Source organism: Tupaia chinensis, unplaced genomic scaffold (assembly GCF_000334495.1).
Source record: "Tupaia chinensis unplaced genomic scaffold, TupChi_1.0 Scaffold000263_1, whole genome shotgun sequence".
Taxonomy (NCBI): Eukaryota; Metazoa; Chordata; class Mammalia; order Scandentia; family Tupaiidae; genus Tupaia; species Tupaia belangeri.
This window is the reverse complement of record NW_006159743.1, coordinates 2,055,533-2,072,979: the sequence shown is the minus strand read 5'-3', so window position 1 is coordinate 2,072,979 and position 17,447 is coordinate 2,055,533. Positions and strand designations below refer to the sequence as shown.

The 17,447-nt window shown below is 39.8% G+C and overlaps 1 protein-coding gene across 1 annotated transcript in view; it reads left to right on the top strand.

Moving 5' to 3' along the window:
* SAMD13 (sterile alpha motif domain containing 13) overlaps positions 1–17,447 on the top strand; it is a 54,614-nt gene that overhangs the window by 2,599 nt on the left and 34,568 nt on the right. The window contains exons 2-3 of the mRNA XM_027772255.1: positions 4–72; positions 4,462–4,546. Of these exons, the coding sequence (XP_027628056.1) occupies positions 4–72; positions 4,462–4,546 (154 nt within the window). The remainder of the gene's footprint in view (positions 1–3; positions 73–4,461; positions 4,547–17,447) is intronic.

The window sequence follows — 17,447 nt, the reverse complement described above, 5'->3', positions numbered from 1 at the left end:
CAGGGGGGCGGGGCGCGCGGCGCCCGCCGAGCAGCGCGCTGGGCAAACCCCCTGGCGTGGCCATGCGGGGAGGTAAGTGGTGGGCTGGTGCGGCCAGGGCACGCGGACGCCCCCGATCTCTCCCCTGTCCGAGGTGAAAGGAGACGAAGAACGCCACCGTAAAGCCGCCTGCCCTCGCTGGTCCCCGCTGTGTCCGGCTGCTGCAGCTTGTTGCGCCCACGGGCTCGGACTCTGTCACCCTCGAGTAGAACTGGGGGCAGAAGCGTGCCCAGCCCGATGGGAGCCGGAGCCGCGGGGCAGAGAGTGCGGGACGGGGCCGGGTGGTGGCACCGCTCTGTTGGGCGCGCCGCGAGCGCCACACCCCCCTCACTCCCTTTTCTAAAGACCGACTTCCCCGAGGAGCCCTCAAACTAAAGACCAGCGAATCGTTTCTCCTTGGAAGTCTCAGCCAGAAACTTTCCCCTCTCTGTCGCCCTGCCACGACTCATTTGGCTCTGGGCAGGCGCTGCTGGTTCAAGAGGAAGCCTGGCGTCCTCTCCTTCCTCCACTGTCCCCTCTTCACTTGCCCTGGTAATGCCCTACCCTCGGGTGGCTTGGTGCTGGACGCGCCTGGGGGGCCGCCCCAGGACAGAGGCAGGGACAGGCCAGCCCTTTGGGACAGCGCTGGCTCTTTGGACTACCCCGCTCAGCCTAGGGGATGAGTTCTAATCAATAAAGCCAACCCGGGGCACCAGTTTCCCGCCCTTCCTGACCCCACTGCCCTCCCCCATCTGAGCCCATCCCAAGTGCGCCCGAAAGTTCTGCCCCAGGATCCTAACTCTAGCATCCCCGAAGTTATTTTAGCACATCCCATAATGGGCTGGACCAGAAGGTCTTGGGATGCCTCTCCTTTCACACACACACCACACACGATGTATACACCACATAGTATACACACACTTTGTTCATGCGCGCACACCACAGACACATCACTTGAATCAGCAGGCAAGAGGCTTGATGTCAAACGGAGGAAATGCAAGAACAGATACATAGTCATGAATGTCAGTTTATTACTAGTTAAATTCTAGCTGGTAAGTGAAACCTCATGTCATGATTTTTAGAATGCCTTTGTGGCTCATTTTCTAGAAAATGATTTCCTACAACACTTTCTGAAACCTTAATCGTATCTAACAGACGACTTTGATCACAGCAGGCAAGATGGGAGGGGATGTCTTTCTCTACAGGTAGAAAAACATACTTGAAAAAGCTTCACAGCATACTTCCTCCTGTGTGTGTTTAAGGAAGAGTGGGGTGGAACTACATTTCTTTGCCTCTTTCCCTTCAAGCATAGTTGAGGCCAACTCGCCTTTGTTCTGAGCAGTGTTGTCAGGACAGCCTCCTCTCTCCCTCCCCCTGCCCACAGGACCCAACAGTTCCTTTCCCTTTGGGCTTAGTTGGAGACTAGCTCAGGAATTTCAGCGCAAGTCCAAAAAGCATTATGGAATCTGTGGATGAAAGAGCTCTTTATCTCCCAAAGACTCCACCATCATTTGGATCCGCAGGGGCCAAAGATCCTCATCTTGACCCATGCTTTAAAAAAAAACAGTACTCCAAAATATTTGAACATTTAGAATTGGTCCTTAAATGATTATTTGTGGCAGTGTCAAAGATGGGTAGAGACAACACTTGAACTCTTTTTTGGCGATGTTCTTTTAGGAGGCTGAAGAGTCCCCAAATCTTATTTTACTCTGCGACTCAGATTCCAAGTTTAGATCATAGTTACCAGTCTCCTAGTGCCCTTGAAGACTACCTAAGGAAAGGGAAGCAGGCAGCTTTCTCCTCAATTCTGTTTGAAATCTACATGGTAATTAGCAACAGATAACTTTATCCAGGATCCTTCTGGAGAACTATGTTTTCTGCCCTATCTTGAGTGTTATCTTCTATACATGGTGACCAGAAAGTGTCCAAATGTTGGTTGGTATTTATTTCCATGAAAAGGCAACCACAATTCTGTGTATGCGCACAGCGTTTATGGAATGGGAATGTTTCCCTCCAGCAGTGGTTCCCAACCAAGCAAGGAAGCTATGAGACCAACCAGGGTAATTTAACCAGAAGATTTTGCCCAGCCTCTCTGCTTCACTTCCCAGTTCCCTGAGCTGGGATTGAGGATGGTGATGGGACTATGAATTTGGGGGCTGCTACAGTATCTTCTTCATGTTTAATACCAGGTGCTTATAGGTTATAAGCCTTGGTTGAATTTGTTGAATTATGCTTTTTGTGCAACTGGGATAAGCAGTTAGAATTAAACCTTCCAGAACAAATTGTTTTCATTTTGTAGAATAAGGTTTTGTTTGTTTCAGTTTGAAATTTTTTGCTGGCTTCATTTGGTAGGATGAGTGCCAAAATAAAAGAATATGGGTGTTTTCAGGAGATCTGCTCATCTCTTTTGCATCCTCTCTGAAACATGTTACTTTCAGCATAATGAAGTAAAAGGATTTTCTGATGGGCAGTGCTCTCCTTAAGCTCACAAAGAGATTACTTAAAAGCCAGCCTTGGGGACTTTGTCTAGGAATCTGTTAGGGAAAAGGAGTAACACAGGACTACAGTTTCGGAGTGATCACTCGTTATAGCCCATAAGTACTGGGTTCTTTCTTTTCTTTTCCCACAGGGGAGAAAAAGAAATAGTTGAAACACGACATTCGTGCTCAGAACAACAGCAAAGACATACCAGGCAGCAACAGTGAAGGGGAGGGAGAAAATGAGAGGCTATTGAGACAGCTTGTTTTTCCTTGTACCAGACAGGTGCATGGAGAATTCTGCACTTTTTGGACTCGTGCTTCATTCACTTCCACTAATTGTGTGGAAGGTAGTTAGCAAAAGTGAACAGGCACACTGTAGCTTTAAAAAGTCAGCCATGAAGCAGAAGGCAGTTGGTGCAGCTTGTGTGTGATTCCTAACGTCATGTTGGCTGAGAGCCAGCCTGGTTTTATTTCACTGTGTCAAATTGTACCTCCTTATTGAATTCCTTTGCCAGCCTACTTTGTGAAAGAAAACATTGGGGTTTCTTTGGCTGTTCTTGATAAGCCTATAAAAATGATATGTTTTAGTTGCTTATAGGTAGGTTTTCTTTTTACTCTTCCACAGAAAAGGAAAATAGTAATAATAATAAGACAATGTAGTGTGATGTTGCAGAGTATCATTGTGTTTTGTTTTGTTTTGTTTTGTTTTTCTGAGATGCTTAGAAAATGGTGAATGTGTAACAGTTTCCAACTGAAGTGAAATCATTCTTGTAGCATGGAGCAGCAGCACTACCGTCCTGGGTCCTCTCCAACGGTGTGTGAATGTATGCTAATATCTGTATGTATGTTAAATGTTGGATTTCTCGATCCGTGATCTAAGTGGCTTAGCAACTGGAAGTTTGTACGTGTGTGTTTCAGGAGTGCAGATTATCCCACACTTACAGTGTTATTTGTTAATCATCTACTTCTCTAACAGTGATAAAATCTTGTGAATATACTAAATGATGCACTTGCCATGTCAGAGTAATCCCTAGAGAAGGAGTGCCGAAGTATAAAGTGAATTGAGAGGAAATGTATTTAATTTATGGCTTCAGCTGAGATAAGAACAAACACATTTCCGGACTATTTTTTTTTTTTTTTTTTTCTTAAAGCAGTTTTGTTCATAGCTTTTTCATCTTGCTAATTGCATATTAATCATGAAGGGTTTTTATTTTTTCACAGTCCTCATCCTACTAAACAAAAAGACAGTGATAGATGCTACTGTATCTCCTTAAATGTTCTGATGATTATACATCAATTTGATGAGCTGCCTACACTGCCTTGTACACAGCCAGCACCACCTTTCTGTGCTAAGGGCTCTCTGGCATTTTTTGTGAGCTTCCTGCTTTCCCACAGCATGGCCATCTCACAGACGGGTTTTAGAAGCTTTCGTTGAAAATATGTGAGGTAGGGAAATACTTGCTGACAAAAGCTTTAAGTGCCCTTCTGCATTGCAATGAAAAAAAAAAAATCTAGGGGCAGAGGCAGTGGACGAAAAAACAAATAATTATTTGTAATAATAATTTTTCAAAATCACTGCACATGGTGGGAGGGGGGCGGAGGGGGGGTTGTTTTTCTCTACTTTGACTCATTTATGAGTTGCAATGTCTTAAGTGAGAGCTTGGCACCCAAAGGAAGCTGTGCCAGTTCACACAGCACTTGTTTTGAACGAAGATTCAATTTCATTTGCAAATGCTTATTGTGGAGGCAGGGAGTGCCGGTACAGGGAAAGCACCCCAATCCGTCTCCTCCAGTTCTTTGGGTTTAATCACATCTCCAATCACTGAGGGGACTGGCGATGCAAACAAACATAGGAGAACTGGTGCGAAGCTGTAAAAGGGACCATTATGTCTCCGACTCAGAGTGTATATTCTTCTCTCACTTTCTAAGAATTAAACACAAGCTTTTTTCCCTTATTGATTAGTTGCTGAAGTAAAGGAACCCTGCAGCCTTCCCATGCTATCTGTTGACATGGAAAACAAGGAAAATGGCTCTGTCGGTGTAAAAAAGTAAGTGAAGCTGGCTTCTGAGTTTTGCTTCTGCAAACAACCTAAGGACTCTCAGGACTTGGTTTCTATTTTTATACTTCTTGTTAATCTACTACAATACACAGTTGGGGGTTATCTTGACTTGTCTACACTGGCCACCAGTCTTCCTTCTCCCTCTAAACCCAGTTGCCTTTTTTGTGTTCCATTTATAAGCCAGAGATGAGTCAGACATCAAAATGGGCAGGAAAGGTTAGTGTGTAAGGGTTGGAACAAGGACAGATGCAGATTTCAGCCCTGTATTCTGGATATCGAAGCAGAACCTCCAAACAAACATAGACATGGGCTACTAGGATGGGGGCAGAAAATAGGGTTTGAGTGTTTTTGTTTTTGTTTTCTTTTTAATAAAATCACCTCTAACTCTGAAACCTGAGAGCTGTAGCGAAGGAAGGAAGAGCTCCAATAAGAATACTAAGTTTAACAACTCTGTCCTGCTTTCATGAACTGTTGGTTAAATGTGAAACATTTCTGTACATAGAATGGTATTCTATTTTGGTCATTGCTCTTACATTTGAAACTTCTGATTATATTTGTTGTGTAAGAGTTATGTGCTTGGTTATCTTGAATAGGAAAATTCAGTTCCATATGTAGCATGATATTGTGAAACAGAACAAAGCTAACTCGTAAGATATCTGTGAGTATATAAAAAAATGTGGGTTTTTTTTTCATGTAGGAGTTATATCGAAACTATAAACACCACTTTGATTACAAGGAGAAAGTAAGTTCCAAGAGGATGTTATCTGTTTAATTTCTTTCCTTGTCATTTAGTTTAAAATTGCTGTCAACTTGAGCTTTGGAGGAAACTAATTAAATGTAATTTATAGAAGCTGCGATAATGTAAATGAGGAGACAGTGTGCTATATGTTTATGAATAGAAGGTATCTATGTTCGCTTTACAGCAAATTTACATTTAAATTAACTTAATAAAATCTGCTTTTTAAAATTCTTGGGTCACTTATATACATCAGTGCATACTGCATGTTCAGTCCCACTCTTTTTTTTTTTGGAGAGGTTTTTGCTATAGGGCGCATGCGCTTGCCAGACAGACAGAGAGAGACAGAGACAGAAAGCGAGAAATCACCCCCCAGGGAGGATGGCCACGCCGCAATCCCTTCTCCATTCTCCTCTCTGGATCTTGGACATGCACACACACGCGCCTGGTGTGAGTTTTAAGCCACCCGGTCCGGGACGTCTACGCGGTCTACTACGTGAGAATCCAGCGACATAGCCATTAGGCTAACTGCTGGTTCCCCAGTCCCACTCTTGAAGTTCGGGGTGGGTAGATGTAGGAGGAATGAAAGAAAGAGATGCTTTGTTATGTGTGTTAGATCAGGGCTCGCAGTGCTTTCTGCGCCAATGGGGATGTTGTGTTTGTGATGTCCCAAATGTAGCCACTAGCCAGCTGCAGTTGGCTGTTAAGAACTCGAAATGTGTTAGGGACCAGCCGGTGGCGTGGTGGTTAAGGTGCTGGCCACTCCCACATCTCTGACCAGAGTTCGAGTCCTGAATCTGGTGACTTGCTTTCTCACTTCCTCTCTCTCTCACTCTCACCCTCTGTTTCTCTCTGGTCACATTAAAAAATAAATGAATGAATAAATAAAATAAATAATTATTTTAAAAAAAGAACTTGAAATGTGATTAGTGTAGTAGATGAACTGAAATTTTCAGTTTACTTAATGTTTTAAAATGAACAACTCTGTTATTAAAGTATAAGGTGCATGTGTTTAGATTAGAAGACTCAGTAAGTTTTCCCATCTGTATACATTTGTGAAACCACTGCCACAGTTAAGATAATGAACGTATTCATCATCCCTGAAGTTTCTTCATAACACTTTAATTTTTTTTTGAAAGAATTACTTTATTTAACTTCATTTATTTATTTATTTTTTAAAATTTGACCAGAGAAGGACAGAGAGAGAGAGAGGGAAAGTGAGAAAGCAAGCCGCCAGGTCTGGGACCTGAACTGCAGTTGGCCACGTGGGAGTCCACTGCCCCCAACCACCAGGCCACCTGCCGGGCCCTCTTCATAACACTTTAATCTCTTCCTCCTCTCCTTTCCTGCCCTCATCTCCCCAAGCAACTTTTAATATGCTGTCACTATAAATTAGATTACTTTTCCTAGAATCATATAAATGAACAAATGTAAACATGAACACAAAAGAGTTCAAAAAAATGTGGAAAAAAATGGAATTAAAATACAAGTTTAGAGGGTCAGTAGGTGGTGTAGTGGTTAAGGTGCTGGACTCTCACACAGCTAATTGCAGTTCGAGTCCCAGACCTGCTGGCTTGTAAATCATGCTGAGTGCATGTGTGTGTGTGTGTGTGTGTATGTGTGTGTGTGTGCGTGCATACCCCAAATCCAAGGAGGAAGAGGGAGGAGAAGGGATTGAAGCAGGGCCATCCCTCCTGGGGGGTGATTTCTCACTTTCCCTCTCATTATCTCTCTCCATCTCTCTCCAGCAAGTGCACCCTGTGGCAATAACCTAAAAATAAATAAATAAGTAAAATATAAATTTATTTTGGTGTAAAGGCCAACAAATGGTGTGGCAGTTATGTCACTCTACTCCCACATGGCCAACCATAGTTTGAGTCCCGAACCCGGTGACTTGAAACTCAAGTGTGAGTTTGTGTGTGTGTGTGTGTGTGCCCAAGATCATGGGAGGAGAATGGAGGAGAAGGGATTGAGGCATGGCCATTGCCCATAGGGGGTAATTTCTCACTTTTCCTGTCACTGTCTCTTTCTCTCAAATTTTTCAAAAAAATTTAAAATCCATACATAGTTTTTCCATAAAATGCATGTTCCATAAACTTTTAGGAATATACACGTAAATATATGGTCTTCAGATACATGTATTTGGTATTACTGAGTAATATTTCATTGTATGGATACACAACAATTTGTTTAGTGTATTCATTAACATGATGCTAGATGTTTGAGTTGTTCCCAGTTTTTAGGTGTTAGAATTAATGCTGCTTTGATCATTTATGTAAAGGTCACTGTGTGAACATATACTTTCATTTTTCTCCCACAGACAACTTAGGAATAGGATTGGCTAGGCTATATGGTAGCTGTAACTTTTTAAGAAACTACCAAACTTTTTTCCAAACTGGTTATTCCATTTACATCTCACTAACTGTACATGAGCATTCCAGTTGTTCTATGTCGTCGTGAACTAAGTGTGACCAGTCTTTTTCATATTAGACATTATATAAGTGTGGTATTAATTTTGATTTCCCTGTTGACTAAACTAATGATATTGAACATATTTTTGCATGCTTAGTTGCCAACTATGTATTTCTTTAGGTGAAGTATTGTTCAAATCTTTTGCCCATAGTTTTATTTGGGTTAGTTTTTTGTTAGAGAGTTATATGTATTGTGAATACAAATCTTTTATCATATATATGATTTGAAAATATTTTCACCCACAGTGTGGCTTGTCTTTGTATTTGTTCCAATGGTGTCTTTCAAAGTTCAGAAGTTTTAAAATTTTGATAAAGTCTCATTTATTAATTTTTTCTTTTATGAGTGGTGCTTTTGGTGTCATATCTAAGAAATCTTTGCCTGACCAAGGTCTCAATGATTTTCTCCTGTTTTCTTATAAAGGTATTTTATTTTATTTTATTTTATTTTATTTTATTTTATTTATTCATTAATTTGCCGAGTGAGAGAGAGCAAGTGAGAAAGCAAGCCACAGTCCAGGACTTGAACCGTGGTTGGCCATGTGGGAGTGTCCAGCACCTTAACCGCCATGCCACCCGCTAATCCCTCTTCTAGAAGTTTTATAGTTTTAGGTTTTAGGATTTATGACTATGATTTTTGTGTATTTAGGAAGATATATTTTGTGTGATATGTGAAATGAGTACATGAGTGTTTTTGTTGTTGTTGACAGTATTGAGTTTTTTGCCTACGGATATGTCTAATTTTTCCAGCATTATTTGGTCAAGTACTTTCTATTTTTTTTAGAGATTTTTTTCCTATAGGGTGCAAGCACTCTCCAGAAAGACAGAGAGAGACAGAGAGACAGAGAGCGAGAAATTGGGACCAGCAGTTAGCGTAATGGATATGTTGATGAACTCCCATGTAGTCAACCGCTATTTGAGTCCTGGAACCGGTGGCTTAAAACTCACGCTGGGCGCGTGTGCATGCGTGCCCAAGATCCCGAGAGGAGGATGGAGGAAAAGGGATTGCGGTGTGGCCATCCCCCCTGGGGGGTGATTTCTCACTTTCTGTCTCTCTGTCTCTATCTGTCTCTCTGGCGAGCACACGCACCCTGTAGCAAAAAAACTCTCAAAAACAAAACAAAACAAAAAAAACCCAGAAAGTGAGAAATTACCCCTCAGGGGAAATGGCCGTGCCACAGTCCCTTCTCCTCCATTCTTCTCTCGGAATCTTGGGCACGCATGCACACGCACCCAGCATGAGTTTAAGCCACCAGGTCCGGGACTCGAACCATGGACAACTCCATGGGAGTCCATCCACATAGCCATTACACTAACTGCTGGTCCCTGGTCAAGCTCTTTTGCAACCTTGTTGAAAAGTTAATAATAATATGCCCATGGCTCTATTTCTGGTATTTCTATTCTATTCCATTGATTTTTCTGCACATAGTTATGCCAATGTAACATAAGTATAGCCTGAAATCAGGTCATGTTAGCCATCCAAGTTTGTTCTTTTTTAAGGTTGTTTTGGCTCATTACATTTCCATAATAATTTTAGAATTATCTTATCAATTTCTTCCCAAAAAAGAAAAAAGGAAAAAGACACCCCTACTGGCGTTTCACTTGACGTTACAGTTGGCAAAACCTGCTCGCCTTCCTATTGAAATTTCAATTGGCATTGACATAGCTTAATTTGAGGAGAGTTAACATCTTAATATTTTGTCTTTCAGCAAATGAACAGTGTAGTTCTTCATTTACTTAGGTTTTCTTTAACTTCTCTCAACAATGTTATGTAATTTTCAGTGTGCAGGTCTTGCACACTTTATCAGATGCATCTTTACATATTTTATGTTTTGATGTCATAAATGGTTTTGCTTTTAAAACGAACATTTCCAGTTGTTTGTCACCAGTATATAGAAGGACAACTGGTCTTAGTACATTCATCTTGTATTCCACAAACTTGCTAATCTTTCTTATTACTTCTAGTAGCCTTCTTGTAAATTCTATCTTTTTTTTTTCAAATTTATTCAGCTTTATTAAAGATACTTTTCATAATGATATTTCAGGCAGGATATGGGCAGACAATTGTTAACAATATACAACAACTTTCAAACTCAATTCTTCAATGGACTACCAAAATAAGAAAGCCACTGTAAAACCCAATGAAGCCATCATTCAATGCTCTGAACAGGGAAAGTTTAGAGTGAAGGTTGACATTTCACATTTAGTATGTTGTTTAACAACTTTTTTTGAGCATCCTAACATTTGGGAAGCAAAACATGGCAGAATTCAGAATTATCTACCTGATAATCAAACAATATAGAAAAGGAACCGCTGCTCTTCTGAAGGCTGCCATCTTAATGTCATTGGAAAGTCCAGATTGATTGACATACCAGTAACCGATTTTTTGTGGTCAAGTCCCAACAGGGCTCTGGTTTAAAGAAATTAAATCTATACTGAAGGTGGAAAGGGAGAGGACATAAAAACAAAGTTTAAGTTTTCTATACCACACAGCATCTGGCTATGTGTGTCAACTGCAGGGAATTCCTCCTCTTGGGAGCCAAGAGAAAGTCTTTTAAAACTAGAAGGGAAAGATGTCCCTCAAATCAATCCAGCTTCAGAGACATGGTATTGGTGACAAATACTCCTTCCCCTAAAAAAATCAATGAAGTGTTCTGTGTGCTAACTTCATAGCTTTGAAAAAAAAAATTCTGCATTTTTTTAAAAAACGTTTTTGCCATGGGGCGTGTGCACTCACCAGAGAGACAGTGACAGGGAAAGTGAGAAATTACCTTCCATGAAGGAATGGCCATGCTGCAATCCCTTCTCCTCCATTCTCATTCTGGGATCTTGGGCACACATACACACACACCCAACATGATTTTCAAGCCATCAGGTCAGGGACTCGAATCATGGTCAACGATGTAGGAGTCCAGCGATGTAACCACTACACTATCTGCTGGACTCTATCATATTTTTTTAACAAAAACTATTTGTCTTGTAAATAAAGTCAGTTTTGTTTCTTTCTTTTTTTTTTTTTTGGAGAGGTTTTTGCGATAGGGTACGTGCGCTCGCGAGACAGACAGACAGAGACAGAGAGACAGAAAGCGAGAAAGCCTCCCCCAGGGGGGATGGCCACGCCACAGTCCCTTCTCCTCCATTCTCCTCTCCGGATCTTGGGCACGCATGCACACACGCCTGGTGTGAGGTTTAAGCCACCAGGTCCGGGACGCGAACCATGGTCGTCTACGTGGGAATCCAGTGACATAGTCATTATGCTAACTTTCTTCTTAATCTGGATGCCTTTTATTTCTTTTTCCTTCCTTACTGCAAAGAATAGTACCTCCAGTAAAAAGTTGAAAGAGTGGTGAGAGCAGGCATCCTTGTTTTATTTTGTTCTTTATCTTAGTCTTTTTCTTATCTTTGTTCTTCTGTATATATGTGTTATTATTATTATGTTTTTAAGATTTTTTTTTAATCATGGGGATTTTAAACTATTTGATATGAAACTTGGTGTGATTTTCTATAGATTTCCTGTGGTTAGGATTTGTTTTGTTTCTTGGATCTGTGTGTGGACCTTGTTTTCAGCAAGTTTGGAAGTTTTGCAGTCATTATTTTTCAAATATTATTTGTCTCCACTCACCACTGTGTTCTCCTTTGACAACTCCATTTATATGTATTTCTGATCACTTGATATTGTCTCACAGTTCACTGATATGCTGTTCATTTGCTCTTTTTCTTTCCTTTTTTTTTTTTTTCTTTTTCTCTGTGTTTCATTTTGGACTTCTATTGCTTTGCTTTCAGTTTCATTAATCTTTTCTTCTAAAATGTCTAATCCCTTCTTAATTCCATTGAATACATTTTTCTTTTCAGACAATGTATTTTTTAATCTGTAGAACCTCAACTTGGATTTTTTTTTTACATCTTCCATATCTCTACTTAGCATATTAAATCTTTCCTTTATCTTCTTGAACATACAGATTATAGCCATAATAACTGTTTCAGCCTCCTCATCTGTTAATTCCATAATTTGTATCATTTCTCAGTATGTGTCAATCCATTGACTTTTCTTTTCATTATGGGTCATATTTTTTTTGCTTCTTTGTGTGCCTGGCAATTTTCGGTCAAATGCTAGACATTGTCAGTTTTACCTTATTGGGTGCTGGCTATTTTTGTATTTCTGTAAATATGCTTTGTCTTTGTCTTGGGGTGCTGCTAACAGTTTGAAACAGTTTGATCCTTTCAAATATTGATTTTAAGTTTTGTTAGGAAGGACTAGGGCTGCATTTAGTCTAAGGATATTTTCCACCCCAGGTAAAAAAAAACTTTCTTTGTACTCTCACCAAAGTTTCAGAGTTATGAAATGTTTCTCTCTAGCAGGTAGAAAAGTCACTATTTTCATACCTGAATGGTCTCCAAGTATTGTTTCCTCCAATCATTTTGGGAGGTTCTTTCCCCAGACTCAGCTCCTTTCCTCATCTGTAGGTGCTGATTGGTGCTCTGCTTGCTGAACACTCAAGGGGAAGGAATCCTCTGCAGACCTCCAAAGTTTTCTCTCTTTGTGACTTTCTCCTCCTCTCCAGGACTACACAGAGAAACTAAACTAGCCAAAACATTCTCCAAGCAGTAAGCAGAAAGGGCTTACCTTTCTTGTTTTCCAATTTAGGAATCACTCTTTTACTGCCTATGACAGTGCCTTGAGTGTCATTTCATTTATTTTGTCTATTGTTTTTTCAGTTATTTTAAGCAGAGGGTAAATATGGCTCTTGTTCCATCTCGACTGGAAATAGAAATTCTAATTCATTTATGTTAATCATAATAGTATCTAGTAGCTAACAAATTGGGACAGGACAGAGTTAGATTATAATTCAGAGTCCCTGACGTCATAAAACATAGGGTCTTAGGGCTAGTCTGAGCATTGTAGGGTATTTAGCAGCATCCTTGGCCTTTGCCATTTCGATGTTGGTGGTATCCCTTCTCCAGTCATGACATTCTTAAGTATTTTCAGACACTGCCAAATGTTCCCTGAGGGATAAAATCTTCCCCCATTAGGAAGCACTACTCCAGGCTAACCTCCACATGAGGAACGTGTAGTTTCTAGATATCAAAAATTAGTTTACATATTTATGCTGGTCATCTCTGCTTAAGACTTTAAGATGACCGTGAATTTTAACATCTTTTAGTATGGAGATTCTTCTGCTTCCTTCTTTTGCCTCTTGCCTTATATATCATACAGAAAAGGAAACAGAGAGGAAAAGTAAAACGAATAAAGTATAATAGTAACATTTTGGGGAAACTGAAGAGTAATGTGATTTTTGAACTATTATTGCAACTTTTGTACATCTGAAATTCATTTTTAAAAAACTTTAAAAAATGAAGTTAATTTATTATAAAGACAAAAAATGTGTCTTCCTTTAGGAAAGAAGCAACACTTCTAGCCCATATTTCCAGAAAGGGAAAATTAAACATATCATATCATGGAAAAAGCTTTTGACTTTGTGTCAAGTCTTAAGTTCAGAAGACTAGGGTTTCATATTGTTTTTTGTTTTTTTAACTACTAGAGGATTTTTTTTTTTTTGGAGAGGTTTTCGCTATAGGGCAAGTGCGCTCGCCAGACAGGCAGAGATAGACAGAGAGACAGAAAGTGAGAAATCACCCCCCCAGGGAGGATGGTCATGCCGCAATCCCTTCTCCTCCATTCTCTCGGGATCTTGGGCACGCACGCACACACGCCCGGCATGAGTTTTAAGCCACTGGGTCCGGGACACGAACCACAGTCGACTACCTTGGAGTCCAGGTCATGCCGCAATCCCTTCTCCTCCATTCTCTCGGGATCTTGGGCACGCACGCACACACGCCCGGCATGAGTTTTAAGCCACTGGGTCCGGGACACGAACCACAGTCGACTACGTGGGAGTCCAGCGACATAGCCATTACGCTAACTGCTGGTTCCCACTACTAGAGGAATTTTAACAGGAAATTATTTCATTTATCTTTGCCCTGGGTCTCTTGACTATAAAATAGAAATTAAGAGTTATTGTGAAGATCAATAGGAAGCACTTGTAACTTACACTATGAGGTAGTTGCAATAGTCTTTATTTTCCAATGCAGAAAGCATCAGAGTGCCTACTGTGAGCTGTGCATTGTGCTATTCGTTTACACAAATGATATCTCATCTAATCATTGCAGTATTTGCTATTGTAACTATATTTCAGCCTTGGTTTTCAAGTGATTTAACTGTTGTGTAGATGAACCAGACTGACTCCATCTTGGGAGAACTAACGCCATCTTAGGCCCTCTATTCTCTCCCATTTTAGAGTGACCTTTACTAGTCCTAAGCAAGAGCTCCTGTTTCAACTAAACCGTCTATGGAGCAATCATTCTAACTGTTTAAGATAATGATGTATGCTTCACGTTGACACCACTGTCCTTGTTAATGGGAGAGGTAGCAATCTTGGATCCAGGGACAGTCACAGCTCTTGCCACCTGACTTGCTCCCCCAAAGTTTGCTCCTATTGATCAGCTATTCTCCTGTACCTTTGAGAAGTTCTAGCGTACTGTAATGTGGCAAGGCATACACAGCTCTGTGTGTGTGTGTGTGTGTGTGTATGTATCTGTCCCATGCTACTTTCTCCCACCTGTAAATTACTCTCTGATAATAAACTTATGTTAAATCCTCTATAGAATTGCCTTCTTTATTCCTTGGCCTCAAAGTTCTGTCTGGATTTCAGAGAAGGAACTATTTAAAATCACTTACAGAAAGTGGCATACTTGAGTTTTGAATCTAGCTCTTCTGACTCAAAGATAACTCTTTTAAAAAAAAAGAATTATTTATTTAATTGTTTTTGTTATTATTATTTTTTAATTTGACCAGGAGAGAGAGAGAGAGAATGGGAAAGTGAGACAGACAGGAAGCCACCAGGTCCAGGACTTGAACTGTGGTCAGCAATGTGGGAGTCTAGCACCTTAACCCCCATGCCAGCCCTCAAAATAACTTTTTTTTTTCCCCATACAACTTCTGTCCTGTGACTGTCCTCACTCAATATCATGAACTGGAATAGGTCTGGTTTTAGGCACTCTTGGAGCAGAGTTATCCTAGGTCTCGATTCTGGGTTCTTTTGTCATTGCAGCAAATCATTACTTAAAACTCATATTTCAGATCTGATTGGTCAGACTTGTTGACCTAATTGAGTGTGATAGGATAAATGCAACCTTGACAATTTTAAACAAATATCTTGCTAAAATTCCTTTACTTCCTGGACTTATTCTGCTAAAGTCTCCAAACCCTGACCCACAAAACTCTTAGACTTCTAATGTGGATCCTTTCTCAGATCCTTATTATTATGTATACTATGAACCAATGTAATTTTGTCATGATAATCACTAAGCTTTACATTCTATTTGAACTCATTCTGAAGTGCAAAAGTAAGTGAATTATGTATTTCATTTTATGTTCAGGGTCTTTAATGATAATAACCAGTAGATCAATAAGAAAAGCATGAAAAGAAAATAATACAGAAAAATGGCCAAAATCTGAGCAGATATTCTACAGGAGAGAAATAAGTGTGGTCAATTAACATATGAAGAGGTGTTCAGTATTATTAGTGACCAAAAAGATGCTAATCAAGATACAGTGACCTACCTATCCATTCACTTAGATGAAAATTTTAAAATATGATAATGCCAATCATTAGAGAGGATATAGACTTATAGGATATAGTGCTGAGTGAATGTAAATTGGTACAGAGACTTTGGAAAACAATGTGGCATTATTTTCTAGTTCTGAAAAATCAAATATTTTATATCTTAGCAGTTCCATTTCTGGATATGTATTAGTGCTGAGTGACATTTATAATTTAAAATTTTTCATTGGTCATATTTAAACAGGTAAAATAAATATTAATAATATATTTTATTTAATTCAGTAAATTAAAAATATTGTTTTAGCATTAATCAACATACTACTATTAATTAACTATTTTACATTTGTTTGGGCTTAATTTTCTAAATATGTTGTATATTTTTCATTTATATTCCATTTGAACTTAGACCCAAAATTTCTTTGGAAATACTTTATCTGCATTCAGATTTCATAAAATTTATGGTGGAAAAAGTAGAATTACATACACAAATAATTCCAAACATGCTTAAAAGTTTTACAATAACTGAGTCAAGGGCTAAAAAATATTTTCATACAATATGTGTATCTGTATTGATAGATGCGGATGTATCTTGATTTAACTGTAAAGCAAAAAATTATATCTAAGTTATATACATTTATTAATGCACATGTCAACATCACTAAAACTGAATTTGGAAGAGGGATATTGTATAATATAAGTGGGCCAGTCCTGCAGCGTAGTGGTTCAGGAAGCCAGATCCACATTGCTGGCTGTGGTTCAAATCTCAGCCCCAGTAGCTTGGAAGACATTCCAGGTGTGTGTGTGCATGCCCCATGTCTTGACAGGATAGAAACAGGAGAAGGCTTTGCAGTATGTTCATGCCATAGTGTGTGTTGGGGGTGCTTTTTCTCCCTCTCTCTCCATCTCTGATGAGTGCACATGCCCTCTGGTAATTAAAAAATAAAAAAAATAAATTAAAAAGCAACTGTACATTTATCCATGTCAATAAATTATTCTTAAAATTTCTTGATGGGCCAGTAGGTGGTGTGGTGGTTAAGGAGCTGGACTCCCACATGGCCAACTACAGTTTGAGTCACAGACCTAGTGGCTTCATTTTTCCTCTCTTTCTAGTGAGTGCATGTGCCCTTTAGCAAAATTTAAAAGATAATAATAATAAAATAAATAATTCTAAAAGAAAACTTCTTGAAGTTTATTCACGTTAGAAAAATGGGAGACCAGGGAACCAGCAATTAGCGTAATGGCTATGTCGCTGGACTCCCATGTAATCTACCGCGGTTCGAGTCTGGGACCCTGTGGCTTAAAACTCATACCAGGTGCGTGTGCGTGTGTGCCCAAGATCCCAGGAGGAGAATGGAGGAGAAGGGATTGCAGTGTGACCATCCCCTCTGGGGGGGTGATTTCTCACTTTCTATCTCTCTGTCTCTGTCTGTCTGGCGAGCGCACGCGCCCTATAGCGAAAACCTCTCCAAAAAAAAAAAAAAAAATAGGAGACTAGCAGATGGTGTAATGGTTATGTCACTGGACTCCCACATCCTTGGCCACAGTTTGAATCCTGCACCCAGCAGCTTAAAACTCAGGCTAGCGCATGTGCATGCCTGCCCAAAATCCCAAAAGGAGAATGGAGGAGAAGGGATTGTAGCATGGCCATCCCCACTGGGGAGCGGGTGGTGGTGGTGGTGGGGGGTTTCTTGCTTTCTGTCTCTCTGTCTCTGGTGAGCACATGTGTCCTACAGCAAAAATCCCTCTTTAAAAAAAAGTTGTAAGTTATTCTTATTGTGTTGTACTCTGAAAAATTGCAATTTCAACATTTCCTTTTCCTTTTCTTGAAGTTTCAAATTGAGCTTGTTCATATACAATGTGTGGTATCTTTGAGAAAACATAATTACTCTGCCCTTTTTGTCTTTAATTCTTGAACATATTGCAAGTATTCATTTTGTTTTAATAAAACCTTGAATTTGTCTTAAAAGGACAGTAAATATTTGTAAAATCCTCCAGTGACTTAACCAACAAGTATTGACAAATAATATAGACCATTACATTAATTATCTTCTGTTTCTTTTAAC